At 34.6% G+C, this 19,418-nt stretch overlaps 1 protein-coding gene across 1 annotated transcript; it reads right to left on the bottom strand.

The window, feature by feature from the left end:
• Positions 1–4,020: 4,020 nt before the first annotated feature.
• Positions 4,021–17,496, bottom strand: LOC113404694 (23 kDa integral membrane protein-like). The gene is made up of 5 exons (XM_026645655.2): positions 17,365–17,496; positions 16,903–17,091; positions 6,012–6,191; positions 5,444–5,683; positions 4,021–4,300 (listed from the first exon to the last, which is right to left on the bottom strand). The coding sequence occupies exons 1-5, from the start codon at positions 17,425–17,427 to the stop codon at positions 4,205–4,207; spliced, it is 768 nt and encodes a 255-aa protein (XP_026501440.2). The 5' UTR covers positions 17,428–17,496; the 3' UTR covers positions 4,021–4,204.
• Positions 17,497–19,418: the final 1,922 nt, after the last annotated feature.

Raw genomic sequence — 19,418 nt, forward strand, 5'->3', positions numbered from 1 at the left:
TCAAATAAAATTCCCTAATTTTAATTCTTAAAATATTTGTGTAAGATTTTAAAACTAGCACTGAATTTGTTACTGGTGCTATATTATTTGAAATATATAAATAAATATATTTAATTAATAATTAATATTGTTAACATTAATTATTAATCAACTATATTGTCTTATTTTTATTTTTTAGTTTAAGATGTTACTTTATTATTGATTATCAAAATAAATCAATTAAAAAGTATTAACTATTAAACTTGCAACATTTTAACACTAGTATATTTAGTTTTATAGTGACGTGCGTGTACCAATATTTATTGATTGTCGATAAATGAAAAAAAAATGTATTGCAATTAAATTTAAATATATTTTTTATGTAATTTAACCCACCTTATCTGCAAGTACAAAGAATATTGTAGTAAAAAGTCTAACAGAGACACGTTATGTAATATTTTATGGAATTACAATAGTAATGTTAAGAAATTTATGATATTATAAAGCACAGGTTTCTTTGGTTTTAAATATTTTAATCGTTTAGTACTTTTGGAACTAAAATTATGAATAGGCATTTACTAGTCAGCTAAGTGTCAGCTAATTAGTTATAAATATAATTTTGAATAAGATATTTAATTTAACATTATATAAAAACAATTGCATTTTAAATACACGATATTTGTTAGATTGTATATTTAAGTTAATTTTATAATTAAAATTCCTTCCTTAATTGTTATGAAATTAGTAAATAAAACTTCCCTTTTAGTTAAGATAAATTTAATTTGAATGAAATTATAAATGTTAATACATCTTCTAAAATAAACTATCAGTGTTTCTCAATGTGACTTTTATTTCAACCTTAACGACACTCAATTTAGTGAAATCGTGTGTGGAAATAGAAAATACACATTACATAAATTCTTATTTAATTAATATAATATTAAATGTGTTTTATCGATATATCCTTATCACATCACTAATAATCATCATCAAAAGAAACTTACGAATTTTGATATTTATTGAGCTATTAGAAACGTGTAAAAATGTGTAACTAACGTGCTAAGACTTCCATATTCTTATAAAATAATTAAATCTTTTCTAATTACTATTTTTAATTATAATCGGTAAGTTTTAGTGACGACATAATCTTTGAAGCAAAACCTATAACTAACGTACGTCCAAACTAAAAACCATTGACAGTTTGTTTGCTCATTTATATGCAGTTCGCACTAAAGTCAAATAAGATCAGAATCACACTTTACAATAATACCAAGCATTGTAAAACTATACATTTGCTGTTACATCATGTATCTTTAAATTAATTTAATTCATCGAAACAAAAATAAAATCGATAAAATTTATTGTAATACATCGAAAACATTTTCTCAACTATGATACTCGATCAGTCACTCAGAATTCATGGACCGTGTAGCTTCTTTAATGAAATTCATTAAATCCATACCTTTGAGATTTTGTTAACGTAAATAGTTGCTCAAAGGGAAATTGAAAAGAATGCAAATTGAAAAATACCGAATTTTCAAAGTTAATCAACGAATTTTGAAAGATGAAAATTTTGTATTGAGCCGATTGTTGTTGCGTAAGATAGAACTGTTTTAAAAAAATAAAATATCTTCGAAACATATTCGAAAAAAGAAAATACATTCGAAATTCGAAAATGAACTAAAATGTGTACTACACTCACTCACTATGACAGGACGCGCAATATTCAATACAATAAACGTGAAATAAAGGGGTTTCCTCGCTGTGTGTTTAAAATATTATAATGATATACTAAAAATTAATTTTTAGTGGATTTTTCTATGCATTTTACATTGAATGTACTAATATTTAAAAAAACCAACATGGGAAATAATTTATAATTTAAGAAAACTTATAAATAAATTTGGTGTGAATTAAATAAAAACGTTAAGTCTCGGTAATAAAATAAATATCTTATTGCTATAAGTAGACACGAAGTACTGCTTTCTACCCCCTAGTTTATATGCCCCAGGTACCTAGTATATGGGGTATTTAGGGGTGTTGAGAGCGGAGGTGGAGGAGCCATACCCCCACGGCCGCTAGTCAATGTTTCACATCAATAACATTCACCAATAATATACATAATTGAATACAAAATAATATATGTGATATTCTAAAACAAAATACAGTCGGAGTACGCGGAACATTAAAATGAAGAGACGAAAGAAATATTCCGGTAGTGCGATCCCGTTTCCCGTTCCGTGAATACGTCAAAAGTGTTGTCACTTTAATTATTTAGGTATTTAAAAGACGCGTCGTTTTGCACTACCGATAAAAAAATACCGCTTTTGATTTTTGTATTCGCTTTTGTTGCTTCAACATAATGCTCCCCGCGCTCGATCTGATTTTATTTTAAATCTAAGGTGATAAATTAAACAAAATGTCGGCAGCAACGCCGAAGATGAGTTCGATACATTTGGTCCCCAACAACTCTAAGCCACATTTATTTGCTACAAAAACTTACAACTAACACGAAAAGCCAAAAAACTTGAACTTAGATACAAAATTACATATACATATTTTAATTCTATTGGCATGTTATCGTGCAACGACATTATAACGCTGCCATTACAAATTTGCGCAGGCGCATAGCATCTCTATCAGAGAGCAAATGTCGTCGCACCTAGACTTCTTATTAACAAAGTCCTAAAAAGCATGTTCAACTATTATAAAGAACGACTTACATACGATACACAGTTAATCTATTTTAAAATAAAACTATTTGAATAAAAAACCTTTTTTTTTCAGCCGTGGTATCCTATATTTAACGAATGATTATTGTACATCAGTAAAATAATTCCTATATGTCACAGTGCGACTACGAAACTTACGAAAGATGATATGCATTTGAATTACGCTTCGTAGCAAAATTTATCCATAACTATCTGTAAGATAACGAATTACTTCTTGACTGACAAGTTTTTTTAGAAAAAAATATATATTTTCGGGAAATAAAAATAAATAAATATTGGACAACAGCACATACATTACTCTGATCCCAATCTAAGTAGCTAAAGCACTTGTGTTATGGAAATCAGAAGTAACGACGGTACCACAAACACCCAGACCCAAGACAACCTAGAAAACTAATGAACTTTTTCTACATCGACTCGGCCGGGAATCGAACCCGGGACCTCTGAATCGCGTACCCATGAAAACCGGTGTACACACTACTCGACCACGGAGGTCGTCGTATTAAAATGTTTTATTCTAATCGACGAACTAAATACCACGATTTATTTATTTCTTACACTACAACATTAACACACAATCTTAATATCACTATATGAAATTGTTTTAAAAACGACGACAATGAGATCACAAAATACAAATTAAAAAGTATAACATACAATGAACTATTAAATAAATCAAAAATACTAATGACCCTATAAATTAATATAATTACTTGGTGGGTGTAATGACACAACTATTTATGTCTCTTTCTGCGCTCAGTAATTTCATATTTGAAGAAAGGAGAAACCATTGTGTAACTACACAATCGCTATACAACATGGACTAGGCTGATATACGGATACATCCGTGCAAATATCAAGACTATACTCTGAACTGTATAAACATGAATAGAGAACGGAAATATAAACAAAAAACACCCATAACGACAAAGACATGTTGGACAAACATTTGTCATAAGCGGGAATCCAACCCGCCACTATTACCACAGATAATATCATCAAAGAGAGTTAATCGATTACAGTATTAAACATGAATGTGCAAGAACAGATTGTATGTTATATGTGAGTTCTTTGATCGGTGACCATTAACTTTTAATTCTACTTTTTATCACAGTATCCGCTGTATGTCTTATTCATTTCTTAAAGACATTAAAAACAAATCTAATAATCGTATAGATATACATATATATTAATAATATAAGTATCAAAATATATTACATAGACAAAAATGCGTATTCGTGTTGTGTTTATTACATAAGAAATATTTACATTAAGAAAATTTATATGAGATTTGACACTCCGTTATTGCTTCGACTGGTGACTGGATCGTTCGCCATGATAATCTGAATTTTGGTTCCACGGTTTCCCTGTTCTGTCCTCTTCCAGATAATCGTAATTAGAGCAGTACATATAATTAAACATTTGCGTTAGATGTGCGATGTGAATTGAACACAATAGGTGACGTATATATAAAAATATGTAACTATAACTAATTACGATTCAAAATGTGCTTGTAAATTCTGCTGCAGCTTACGACGCTCGATTCGAACAGACCTAGCCATCCATAAAGCAAGTATGATGCAAATAATCTGCAAATAGAAGCACTGATATAACGTAACTACTCAAAATTGCGTATAATAATAATGTTATGTTGTGTTGAAGATTAGCCTGCACAAGAAATATTATATTGCACGAGATGCGTTCTCCATTTCCAGATTCACCACTTGATGGTAAGTTGTTACCACCTCGGCTCATGAACATTAAGCCCACGAGCAGATTAACAAGGTCTTGGTATCACATATAATAGCAAAAATATGCTTGGGTTTGTCTACTCATTTGAACCAATATTGGACCAAACATCTGTGACCAAAATATCAAATAATTTTAATTGTTATTTCAAATATGACAGACGAGTGGAATAAGCTTCGGTCAGTAGAAAATTTAAATCCAAAACACCATCAAATCCAAAATGTAAGTAACTAGATACTAGACTAATCTCTAGAGCATTTAATGCTTTCATATTCGAGTTAATATTCTGTTCCAAACGAAGAAGTAGTAAAAATAAAAAACCTTAGATTTATATGTTCTTTACGATTTGCTAATAGTTCTACTATATTATTTACAGGCAGTTCTTGGTTAATATATCTTTAGGTTATATTCTACTTCACTATTTATATAAACTTAAATTTTACTTCAAAAGTTCCGATAGTAACAACACCGATATTCAAAACGGTCTTATTAGTATTCAAGATCTCGATCAATGATATCGCGTCAATTCGATCCACCAAAACAATTTCCATGTAAAATGTTGCCAAGACGAGATTATTTGACTCGCACTGTCAAAAAGTTATCAGATCTCACGTAGAGCTGAGCTTCTAGCTCTGTACTGTACGCCCTAACTCTGCAAGAACTCACTTCACATTATCTACACCTTCGTCAAAATATGTGGATGTGTTTATTTTTGCTTTATATTATTTTGTGTATCATTTGTATATCATAAATTGACCTCATCATCCTTAACGTTTTTCTTATCAATACTTTTTCAGCGATTTGCAAGTTACAAACATCACAAGTTATAATAACAGACTTCAATTTTATCACGTGAACGTTTTTATAAATTGTATAAATATTGCCGATCTTATACTTCAACTTTAATAAAGTGAATTTAGTGTCTATCGTTTCTTAGAGTTAATTAATAAGTAAACTCTCTCGGAGCATATAATTCAACTCACCTCCAGCAATACAAATATGACGACGGTCGTTATGAATATGTTTCCCCGAAACGACTTCTTCTGTCTTAGCACTTCCTCGCAGCCTTTCAAGTAGTATGATTTATCGTTCAAGCAAGTCGTATGTAGATGGCGGCGGGCTCCACCCTCGCGGAGGGGGTGTGCGCGTAAGCAACAAGACGCGGGGATCTCTCGGTCCAAGATTGCATAATCTTCAGGCCCTTCTACGCCACAGCATTGATTCTGTAGAAAAATATTATATAGCATTATAAATTGTGATAATACTTCCATAAAATATTTATAACAACATATTTATTACTAGATAGTATTATTTTTGAGCTGTCTATTTTAAACTATGATTTTTATTTATTTTTTCTCTCTTTTCTACGATACGACTAAATAAATTAATTAAAAATACAAGTAAAGGTACAAAATCATTATTTACATTCAAATACCTGGAATTCACCCGGTCAATGGATTAGTCCCAGGCGAATACTATTAACACTATATAATAATTCCAAAAACACCTCTGAACTGCTTTTACCAATGTTTCATACATGGCGGTGTTTACCTCGGATTGCAAATTATCCCAAAACATCTTCTGATTAGAGCCCTCTATGTCTTCAACTGTGGTGTTCTTATAGAAGTGTACGCTGAGCCCGCTGGAACCCCCCACCCAAGCGCTAAGCACTGCGCCACCGACTCCCACTATGACTTCCACGGTAACCAGGAATATCAGGAAACAGGCGTGCTGGAAGAGATATCCTTTTAAGGCTGATCTTAGAATTTACTAAAACGTTAATTCTGCTTTCCAAAAATAAGCCTACAAATAAACTGAAAACATTATCTTGGATTAAAAAAATATAAACCACATCGTTCCAGATCACCATTGACAGCGAAGCAGGTCATACACGTACTTAAATGTTTTAAAAAATACAATTTTTAAGTTAATATGGATTGCAATTTAACAATAACATTTATCTTTCAAATAATTCAAAGAGTTATGTCTTTGAATATTCAGGGTAATTACATTTTGGGTTATTACAGGGTACTAAGGTACAGTATTCTAAGGTAGCTTTAGTCTTTTATCTCATCCAAATTGATTGAATCTATAAATATTTATATCTCAAAGTTTAGGTATCTATTTCATTTCCATGTTAAATAAAAGTGGCACAGAGGTTAAGGAGCATTAATAACGTAAATCCACCTGGCTCGTGAAAATTTTATAAATTATAGATTTGTATAAATTCTATTGATTATGTTTAATTAATAAAGAAGTACAACTTCATTATTTATATATAGAGGTCATTATTCTATGCATGGACAAGAGCGATATTGATATGAATAAAATATTAATACATCTACAATACTACTATTGTTTTAAGTGATGGGTAGGCGGACGGGCTAATATATGTACCACCTATTGATTAGTGGTCACCGACGCCCATAGACATTAGCGCTGTAAGAAATATTAAGCATTCCTTACAGCGCCAATGCGTCACCAACTTTGGGAGCTAAGATGTTATGTCCCTTGTGCCTGTAGTTACACTGAGTCACCCTTGAAACCGGAATACAACAATACTAAGTATTGGTGTTTGGCGGTAGAATGTCTGATAAGTGGGTGGTACCTAACTGCTACCACCAAGAATATGAAATTTGGTATATCAAGGAAAAGTTTATATAAAACAGACTTGTTCGTCTCGTGATCATTATCCATTAGGCAGTGTAGGCAACCTAGTTAGGTCAAAAATTGAGAGGTAAGGTTTTAAAATTCATTCCTAATGTTATTATTGGAATAATATTCTCCTATTGATATTATAACATTGCGTTGTAGAAGAAAAAATATGTTTTAGTAAATTAGAAAAAAGTAAAGGGACACGGAGACGTTCATTGCCTAGATGCTCTGACATGGTTATCAGACATCCAGCCCTGGATGTGGATATATAAGGCAGTAGATCCCGAGACGTCAGGAGCAAACTTCGGATCCAGTTTTAAAAAGTTAGGAAGTTGAGACATTCTTGTTACTCGGAAAACGTGTAAAATTCCTCATTTATTTCCTGTGTGGATACACAGTCCGGTCCAGTACAGCTATGTATTCTGTAAAAAGAAACTCGAAACTCATCGCAGAACACGAGCGTGACGAAATATCATAAGCTGATGCGCGACATTACCTAGAATGATTAGATGATCTACTAGCGACCCTCCCTTAAAATCTGTAATATCTTCGAAAATATTCATTTAAATTACATGCTGTACAAAGCCACATTGATCTATATTATATGCACAATGTATGCTACTGAATGTATGGTACTTAATTAGATAAAAATTAATGCTGTACTGCCTAAAATCGCTTCGAAAATAAGTCATTATTTCTTGTAAAATGGTTATTGTGGATTATCCCTAAGAGATAGATATATACCATCGCGGAGTTTTTTGAAGAGCTTTTTAAGGTGTACAATACTGTAGTACATTATTTAGATCTATCTCGTAGGGTTCAGCCAGCGTTTGCAATATAAGCGCAAAAAATATAAGTATCTTCCTTTTGAATCAATCTATCTATTGAAAAAAACCGTATCAAAATCCGTTGTATAATTTTAAAGATCTAAGCATACACAGGGACAGACAGCGGTAAGCAACTTTGTTTTGTACCTAATGATTCTGTTGTTAATAATTTAATTACGCGTCGACTAATATTTGAGTTCATATCATACAAACAAACATATATACATATTCTCCTTAAAGATTTTTTCAAAGAGCGTAATAATAATAATTATATATATATATTTAGGAGATTCCTTTAACTATACAACTGGCTGGAATGAATAAAATAAAAAAAAAGAACAAAAGCGCGCGAAACCGTATCAAGCTGTCATTACTTTGGCTTTTTAGGCGCGGACAGTAAGGTCAATATTGGCGCGACTTGTAATTTGTTAAAAGTGTTATTTGTGTTTTTATTTGGATTTGTAAGCTCAACTGAGTAAGTAATTTACTTTAATATGTATGATTTGGTGATTTATTTATGTTAAAATACATTCGAAGTTAGAACTGTTTGGTTTGTTAGTAAATTGTTTAAACTAACTTACATTCTTGTCTTTTTTTATCTATTTCACTTTTGTATGCTAAATTCAGAAGTGGGATATTTAATCCATACCCTTCAGGCTTCTTATTTCTTATTGTTTATTTATTCAGTTAAAATTACTTATTATTCAATAGAATAGTAAGTAAATAATTTATAAATAAAACACCAAATTCATTGTTGTAAGATAGAATTTCGTAAATTATTATGGCTGATGAACAGCGTAGTTCGCGAAACAAGTCGCGTCGATATGAGACCGATGATAGGTCGCGGAATTCATCTCGAAGGCGAAGAAAATCGCGTTCTCAGTGCCGTAGGTCACGTTCTCGCACAAGATCCCGCTCAGGTGCTAATTCCCACTTCCGAGGTAGAACTCCTTTAAGACACCCTAAGCCTCGAAATGAGAATGTTTCTTTGCATAATACGTTAGAAATAATTTTAACAAGATTAGAATCTCTCGAAAATCGCCATCTCGAGGTTCCGCGTGATAATAGTGAAACCCAAAATGTAGCGGCTAACATTACTAATAGGCTGATATCTGTAAACCCTTCAGGTTGTGATTCCTTGAATGTGCGTCCACATGAAAGTACTGTGTCTGATGTACCGCTGACGGCTACTGCGTCTGATCAGCCACACGTTGATCCAGTATTAACTGACTCGGGCCGAATTCTTGCCGAAGCTCTTAAATCTTTGAATTCATCAAACAAACAAAACTATTTTGTGTCGAACTTTGATCCCGCCATACATGATATTGATGTTTGGTGTGATGAAGTTGAAAGAGCCAAGATTTCTAATAACTGGCATGACTCTGAATGTTTATCACGCGTGTCGGGCTGTCTCAAGGGTGACGCACATTCATGGCTTAATGAGTGGGTAACCACTGATCGCTCTTGGTCAAACTTTTGCCGTGAATTCAAGTCATTGTGTCCGCGAAAACTTGATTATGCGAATATTTTATATGATGCGTTGCACTCAAATTCTGACAAATATAAAACATACGCAGAGTATGCCCGAAGAACGCTAATGCGCCTTAAAATAGTAAAGGGCTTAAGTGACGAACTTAGGGTACTGATCGTGATTCGGGGCATTACAGACGTGCAGGTTAGAGCAGCTGCAACAAATGCTAACCTTTCTTGCGAAGATTTAGTGTCGTTTATGTCGATCTATGTTAAGCCTACCCGCAGTCAGCAAGACAGTCGATGTCAACCACAGAAAGGCTCGAAAAACGTCCCTATTAGGACGAAATGTTTTACGTGCGGTCAAACCGGACACAAATATTTACAATGCCCAAATAAGAGGGTTTCTAATCAAATTTCTAAATCAAATACAACTGGCGGTAAGGTACTGTGTAATTTTTGCAAAAAGGCAGGTCACAGTGAGACCTCTTGCTTCGCCAAAGACCGGTCTACCAGTCGTAATACTCGTAACGTTAACCTTTGCACTGACCCGTCGCTGAGGTTATCTGGTGCCCCATGACATACTGATTTAACCACTGCGGTTGTCCAAGGAATTCCCATCGATGTTCTTATCGACAGCGGTGCTTTAAATGTTTCAATGGTGTCGTCTGATGTTCTAAAATACTTATCATGCGAGAGAAAACCCAAACGTTGCACTTTAAAAGGTATAAGCAATTCAATAATTGAATCAGACTCTTTTGTGACACTAACTGTCGAACGCGATGAGATTTCCTTCGAGGCTGACTTTGTAGTAGTACCGGGGTCGTGTATGAATACCCCCATTATAATAGGTACGGATATTCTTAACCGCGATGGTGTTACATTCGTACGCACAAAAAACAAGCAATATCTTACTCGGTCTTCAGAAAAAAATGTTCATGTAGTATCGAGTCAAACAGTAGAACACGTTAATATGCCCCTTCTGGGTATTGAGCGAAAATCTCTTATGAGGGTAGTTGAACAGTTCTCTGAATTCTTTATTTCGGGTACAGCATCAACTACTGTAACTACGGGTGAAATGCACATTAACGTCATAGATAACACTCCTGTTGCATATCGACCATACAGGCTATCACACTCAGAGAAACTTAAAGTTCGTGACATAATAAATGACCTGAAGGATAAGGGTATTATTCGAGACTCAAAGTCTGAGTATGCCAGCCCCATTATTCTTGTAAAAAAGAAAGATGGAAGCGACAGAATGTGTGTCGATTATCGAGCGCTAAACCGACTGACGCTTAAGGAACGGTACCCTTTACCCCTAATAGAGGATCACATAGATAGGTTAGGGAATTTTAAATATTTCACCAGCCTTGACATGGCTACTGGTTTTCACCAGATCCCTATCAATGATGAGTCTATTCATAAGACAGCCTTCGTGACTCCCGAAGGTCAATACGAGTACTTGCGTATGCCCTACGGTTTAACTAACTCGCCAATTGTGTACCAGCGTATTATTAATAATACACTACGTGAGCATATTGAGGCTGGTAATGTCTTAGTGTATGTCGATGATGTTTTAATTATGAGCAATACCATAGAAGAGGGTATACAATTGCTGAAGGAAGTTTTAACAACTCTAACGGGGGCAGGTTTTTCGATTAATCTTAGTAAATGTTCTTTCCTCACTTTAGAAGTTGAATACTTAGGACGTGTTATTAGTCAGGGTCAGGTCAAGCCGAGCCCTCAGAAAATCAAAGCCCTAGTTAACGCTCCATCTCCCACTAATGTCAAACAAGTTAGACAATTTCTGGGACTGGCGGGATATTTCCGACGCTACATCCGAGACTATGCAGCTAAGACCACCTCCATATCCCGCCTGACCAAGAAAGACATAATATTTCATTGGGGTACAGAACAAGAAAAAGTCAAACAAGAAATAATAACCACACTAACAAACTCTCCTGTACTGTCCATTTTTGATCCTGTACTATCGACTGAGGTACACACTGACGCTAGTAGCATTGGCTATGGTGCTGTGTTAATGCAAGCAAAGGCTGATGGCATGAAAAATGTGGTAGCCTATTTTAGTAAAACCACTCAAGGTGCCGAATGCAGGTATCACTCTTACGAGTTAGAAACTCTGGCGGTCGTGAGAGCTTTACAGTACTTTCGACATTATTTGATTGGTTTAAAGTTTAAAATTATTACTGACTGCAATGCTCTCAAGGCCACAGAAAAAAAGAAAGATCTTTTGCCACGCGTCGCTCGGTGGTGGATCTACTTACAAGACTTTAACTTCACTATAGAGTACAGAAAGGGCATCATGATGCCACATGCAGACTACCTAAGTCGCAACCCTATTCCTGCCGAAGTTCACCATATTTTCAAACCCCGTAGTTGGGCACAAATTGCACAGTCTGCCGACTCAGAGGCCCAGATTCTTTTACAAAAATTACAAGATGGGAAGTTAGACCCCCAACGACACGTTTGTAAAAACGAACTTCTGTATTATCGTTATACACCAGTAGGCGAGGAGCCAAGACTTCTTTGCTTCATTCCCAAAGGGCACCGACTAAGTTTACTCAGAGTCTTTCACGACGAACAAGAGCACATTGGTGTTGAAAAAACACAGGACTTAATACTGAAATATTTTTGGTTTCCGGGGCTTCGCCAGTTTGTGGCCAAGTACATCAAACATTGTCTGGTGTGTATCTCTATGAAACGCATTCCAAGAACTTCCCATCAACCTATAGTCTCTTGGAAAAAATCCATCATCCCATTTGAAACGTTGCATCTAGATGCATTAGGTCCATTACCCGAATCCAACGGGTACAAATTTGTTTTACTTATGGTTGACTCTTTTACAAAGTTTTGTTTATTGTATCCCATCTATAAACAAGATGTAAACGAACTTAAACGCACTTTCAACAACGCAATCTCCCTCTTTGGTACCCCAAAACTCCTCGTTACTGATAGAGCACGGATGTTTGAATCCACTGAGTTTACGTCATTCCTTGTTGAGCTTGGCTGCGATATTCACTACATTACACCCGAAATGCACAATGCAAACGGACAGGCAGAAAGATACGTACGCACTGTCTTAAACATGATACGTATTGAAGTAAACAATAAAAACACTTCCTGGTCTGAACAACTGTGGAAGCTCCAACTTGTTTTGAATATAACAAAGCAGAAGACGACGCGAGCATCAGCACTAAAGCTTCTTATCGGAACTGATGCCACGACACCTATCATACGAGCATTAGTTCGTGACGTGGCGGTAGACATGTCACAGAACCATGAGAGCTGGAGAGAATTGTGCAGATCTAGAGCTAGCGAACTTTTAAAGAAAAATCAAGCCAGTCAAGACCTTTACGTTAACAAGCGACGACGCCCGCCATGTGTTTTTAAAATTAATGATTTAGTTTTCGTAATTAAGTACACCCAGTCCACAGGGAAGCTGGATTCGGGCATGAGAGGACCTTATCGAGTGATTAAAATCCTGCCTAGTAATCGTTATCAACTGAAGTTGTTGAGCGGTTCTTACGGGAAAACAACACAAGCTGCTGCCGAATATATGGTGCCTTGGAGTGGAGAGTGGTGTCCTGAGTCTTGTGCAGACTTTTTTGAATGTAAGTAAAAAATAAAAGCTATCATGCGAGAGGAGGTGACTTGGATATGTCACGTTAATCTAGTTATTGTTTTCATTCCCTAGGTATTAGTTGTAATAATCCCAATTACAGGCATACAGACTGACATGTTAATTGGTTGGCTCTAAAGTTTTATTACAGAAGCTACCTGATATCATGCCCGGTACTAAAAATTGGATCAGGGTGTTGGAAGGCGCCTGGTCTTCATGGAAGATTGGTCATGATGGACATGTGGTCCTGTAAGGCGCTTGGTCTTCTTAGAAGATTGGTCATGATGGACGTGTGCTCTTGGAAGGCGCTTGATCTTCATAGAAGATTGATTATGGTGGACGTGTGGTCCTGGTAGACGCTTAGTCTTCATTGACGCTTGGTCTTGGACGTGTGGTCCTGGAAGACGCTTGGTCTTAGACGTGTGGTCTTGGAAGACGCTTGGTCTTAGACGTGTGGTCTTGGAAGACGCTTGGTCTTGGACGTGTGGTCCTGGAAGACGCTTGGTCTTGGACGTGTGGTCCTGGAAGACGCTTGGTCTTGGACGTGTGGTCCTGGAAGACGCTTGGTCTTGGACGTGTGGTTCTGGAAGACGCTTGGTCTTGGACGTGTGGTCCTGGAAGACGCTTGGTCTTTGACGTGTGGTCCTGGAAGACGCTTGGTCTTCATTGACGCTTGGTCTTGGACGTGTGGTCCTGGAAGACGCTGGGTCACGTTGGACATGTGGTCCATTCAGACAGTCGGGACGCCTTCTGTCTGCTGCTCTGTTCACAGATATTACAACGCCCGGACCCTGTCTCCGGAGAATTCACCGCAATAAAGATATATGAGATGGTATTGGGTAAATTTAGTAATGAGAGCTCTCACTTATAATTTTTATTTTAATAGTTAGCTGTGTGTGCCTAGGTTCTTTTCCGTCTATACAAGTTGTAGCATATCTAGACATGTTACTGTTTCAGATGACGAATGTGAGCCAATTGCAGAAAAATCGTCGGTGTACCTTGGATCATATCAATGAATTTTCTGGCTCTTCTGGAGACACAGTAACGAGTATGACTCCGAGCTAGAGCGACGCTACCAACGCTACGAGGACGTCGCGATGTCAGAAACGGCCGATTTAGGAGATTCCTTTAACTATACAACTGGCTGGAATGAATAAAATAAAAAAAGAGAACAAAAGCGCGCGAAACCGTATCAAGCTGTCATTACTTTGGCTTTTTAGGCGCGGACAGTAAGGTCAATATTGGCGCGACTTGTAATTTGTTAAAAGTGTTATTTGTGTTTTTATTTGGATTTGTAAGCTCAACTGAGTAAGTAATTTACTTTAATATGTATGATTTGGTGATTTATTTATGTTAAAATACATTCGAAGTTAGAACTGTTTGGTTTGTTAGTAAATTGTTTAAACTAACTTACATTCTTGTCTTTTTTTATCTATTTCACTTTTGTATGCTAAATATATATATACACTTTGAAAACTATTAGACGAGAATTCTCAAAGATTTCATATACTGACATAGTTATTTATATTTTTATATACAGAAACTAAAAATTAAAACACTGAAACAAATTAAATATACTTCAGAAAGGCATATATTAGGTAACTTAAGTTCGTGACTGTCAAGTCCTAAGCCGTTGTAGCATATATAATAAAAAATTAAAAAAATAATGTTTATTTCGCAACTTATACGATAATTAAGTCAGATTAGCTAGAGTTAGAGGTGGAATACATTGTTGCTTCCCACAAAATTTCCTAATTATACATAACTGACTAAGTACCTACATGGTGCTAAATTTTTTTAATTGTTTTAATTTTAAGCTAATGTATTCATCTGATTAACGAACTTTACACACAAAACGTATCGTGTACGTGTACCGTTTGCGTGAGTGTTGCGTGTGGCAGTGTGTGCGTGCTTGTAACCGTGTGTGCGTTTTTGCATGGTATACATACAAACATTTGTGTGTTTACAATGAGCTGACAATTCTGTATTTAAGAACTCCCTTTGCTTTCTGAAGAACCTAATCTATTAATATTTTTTATTTTTTGTTTTCGGGTTTTCATGCTCGTAAAAATCAATATTTGAGTGTTTTTTGAAACATATTTGTGATCAAGGAGCTCAACACTCCTTTCGGGGTTTTTTTAATGAAGTTCAAGTAGGTACTCATAGTTGCGATATGTTTACAACAATATTATGTATATTAAGTATGATATAGATCACTTACTCCGCGTCCCGACTTTGTATAGGTAAAATTAATACACAGTTACCCCCCTTATTTTCCCCTTTCGAAGTTAGAAGCTAATCGAACCTACAGTTTCAGAGATCTCGTGATGTGTCAATGGTATTACGCTTGTATAATGTATATATATAAATATATATATACATATATATAATGAATATAAATTATGATAGTATCTGCGAGCATATTTCAATTTCAATTTACTTTTTTATGTCATAGGTAGGTGGACTGGCGAATGGGCTACCTGATGGTAAATGGTGAGATAGACTTAGCCTATAGACATTGGTGCTGCAAAAAATATTAATCACTCACCAATAAAATTCCCCTGGAACGCAACGATATTAAGTATTACTATTTGGCCCTAGAATATCTGATGAGTGGGTACATACCCAAATAGGCTTGTCCAAAGCCCTATAACCAAGCAAAACTTTTGAATAAGACCAATATAGTTTTATTTCTATTTATTAACATTTCGTATTTGATTGATATCAAGCTAAAGTACTAAAGGCACACATGATAATATTTATTTATGTACGATAAAATACATACACGAAAATATATACTGTTCTAGAAGTCCACAAAACATTTATTATACCTTATAGTTATTGGATATTATTTACATAACATTAGATGTTGGTTGAATATCAACGAGTAATAGCAATAATAGTTTGGCGAATAAGTCATGCCATAAAATGTGCCTCGTAAATAATTAGTTCGTCTGGTTTAGTTTTCTACCTCTGGAACAGCCGTTATCAAAAGAATCTTCATGATATTATCTAAAGTTTATTTCAGGAAGTGCAAGGAACAGCTGTTATCTAATCGATCTTTGTTCGCAGTAAAGCCAGTTGATAGATAGATCGACCAATTTACAATGAGCTCTAAAGTTATTTTAGGAAATGCACAGAATACAGTGATGTTATGACGCACAGATTATTAATACAAGAGTGTTATCTCTGTCATGTAACATTACACACAGGTTTAGCATTTCTGGTGGTATAACATTGTGTACGTTTTTACGGCTATTTATGCATCAATTTTATATTCAAAAATATAAATGGAACGAAATGAAAGGAACGTATTTGAGCCTATGTTATGTTATAAGAGTAACTTTAGATACACATCGATACATTGGTATTTTTTTATTGAGTAAAAAAGAAATAATTTAGAATAAATAATAAGCATTGTCTTTTTTTTTTTTTAATAATGTAAAAACTAGGTTATCTGTTAGGAAATATTTTATGTTTAACTAGATGAATATAAGTCAGATAATGTGATCTCCCCGATCCCTTATTTATATGCATATCTGTGTATCAGGGTCCCCAAACTACCTTAATATAAAATTTCATTACGATCGCTTCAGTGATTTAGTTCGGATACTTTCGCCTTTAAAATATTTATCCGATGACAATTTTTAACAGTAACAATTCATCGAACAAGTCAATATCTTATTATTGTTTTTTTTATTATACAAGTAAAGAATGAAACCTTATTTTATTTTAATTATATTTTTAGAATGTATTTTAAAATTATATCTTCTCAACAAAAAAGTCATAACAAATTGACAAATGAACCGCTGAGTTTTATATACATATGTACAACCAATTCACTTACCAAGTAAAGTATCTTAATATTTTCTCGCAAAGCACCAATGCATCCCAGCACAGCCGTCACCACCAGCCCGACACCGAGCGTGAGGAGGAAGGACAGCACTCCTCGGGAGAGCGTAGATTGCTGATCGGGCACAGACTTGCGCTCACGCATGTTTATCACAGAAACTGCCATCAGTACGAGACCAAAAAGCTAAACAATAAAATAATAATATAATATATTAAAATAATTAAACAAAATATCCTTAATAAATATATTAGAACTGCTAACAAGATGATTAATATTTAATAACCAATACGTTTAAAAGAATCATACTTTCGATACGAAATTGTGAATGACCACATTTAAAAGCTCATAAGCGAACAATGAATTCTATAAAAATGGAAATCGCGTGCAGCATTCGTGTTGCATATTATATTTAAATAGGGTCGATCAATATTAAGAAAACAATTCCATCAAACTTACAATAAAGATAATATTGAAGAGGGCAAGAAAGAACTTAATACAGCGAATACTTCTAGGCTTCATTGTAACTTGTACAGCCGCCGCAGTATCAGATGTCCGGTGACGGTGAGGTTAGGAAGGTAAATGGTGGTATCGATCAATGCATTTGACGACCTGCTGGGTGGTAGGTGGTCATTACTGGCCGTGATCAAGTGATAAGCGAAGCGTGTTTTGATATTTCTTTAAATGTTTGTATTCGATTTTAAGTTAGGTATCTTTCGTCTAGATTTTAATGTTTACATTGATTTAGAGTTAGAGATTATTAGTAATATAAAGATTTTTTATAATGAACAATTTCAATGACATAAAATGTATGCAATGGCAAAAATCTTTCAGCTTTCATTTATAAAAAATTAATAAAAACTTAACGTTTCAAATAAAGAACATTCTATTTATTTATTTAAATTATTAAAAAAGTGGACCTTGTTCCATCATTTTAAAGAATATTTTCAAATTTATATATATTTTTATTTCTTTTCGTCGTCGTTAAATTTATCACGTCATTTTTGAAAAGGTTGAAATCTATTAGTCCGCCGCTTTGCCTCGTCTTTAATATTTAAAGACGTAAAATCTAGGGCGTGGGAAAACAGATGTCATTTTACCCATACATCGTGTTTCATGGACGTCTTTGTTTCAAATAAATTGGTAATCAATTATAGTTTCTATTCATCTATAGTTAAGTTATAAAATGGATTGTAATTTATGGAACGTTTAATCGATCTTTATGGTAAAGTTAATTTGCATGTACGGTAGGCGATATTTTCAATTGCATTTATACATTTTGCAATTTTTCAAACGAAGTGCTTGATTCCCTTTTAACTAATATACTAATTCTAAATTAGATAATATACCGTCATTGAATTGAAATCATCACTTCTGTACACTATTTCATTTTTGTTAAATTGATATAAATTCATATTTAGTTACTATTTTCGCTTACGTTTTGCACAAACTTTTAATGGAATACCATGTTTTTTCCTCTGTAAAGAAGTTTAATGAACGCTTGTTACGTACAAAAAGTAATTTTTTGATTAAATTATTCCCATAAAAAAAAAAAAAACATTTCTTTCTTTCTAAATTCTGTTTTCTTTTTTTTTTATGTAGAAGGTAAAGTGCTCCTATAACGTAATTCCTTTGGAAGTTAGAATCCCAAGCAAAAACTCCGGGAATAGCCATTGGTTATAATTACACTACATAGTTTGACACAAAACTTAATAAAAGCATAAAGCCACGTCAAGTTTCTAACTCTATCAATTAAAGAGCCACAGCCACTGGTCCCACGAGTAAGCAAGTAAGCTCTACGTGGACGCTACATACGCATGACACACTGGCCCCGTCCCATATCAGGGATACAGTTTTGAACTTAGTAGAAAAAGCTTAAGCGAATAAACGAAGCAATTGTTCCAATTTATTTGCTCCATTTGCAGTTGAAACATTGAATACGTATTAAAACATATTAAAACCTGGTTTTATTGCCTCCACTGGTGAATATTTGATTAGTTTTTCGTCCAGAGGATCGGAATTGGGATTCAACGCGGTCTTTTTTTTATGTCATAGGTGGCAAACGAACAGGAGGCTCACCTGGTGGAAAGTGACTACCATCGCCCATGGACATCTGCAATACCGGGGGGCTTGCATGTGCGTTGACGACTTTTAAGGAAGGAATACGCTCTTTTCTTGAAGGTTCCCAAGTCGGAAAAAGTCAAGTTCGGAAAAACCGCCGGCGAAAGCTGGTTCCACAGAGTGGTTGTGCGAGGCAGAAAATGTCTTAAAAATGGCGTTGTGGATTTTCGGACATCTAGGTGGTGCGGGTGAAACTTAGAATTATTGATTTCTTAGAAGTCTTGATTTATGCAGTAGCTATTTTTATTTTTTTATTGGTATGTAATTAAGGCCATAATGTATATAAATAAAATATACCATAGAATAAAATATAAATAGTGAACATATTTTGCATATTAACATTATTGAAAAAAACATTTTTCTTAAACAGTGAGGCTAGTGATCTAGCATAG

This window comes from Vanessa tameamea, chromosome 8 (assembly GCF_037043105.1).
Source record: "Vanessa tameamea isolate UH-Manoa-2023 chromosome 8, ilVanTame1 primary haplotype, whole genome shotgun sequence".
Classification (NCBI taxonomy): Eukaryota; Metazoa; Arthropoda; class Insecta; order Lepidoptera; family Nymphalidae; genus Vanessa; species Vanessa tameamea.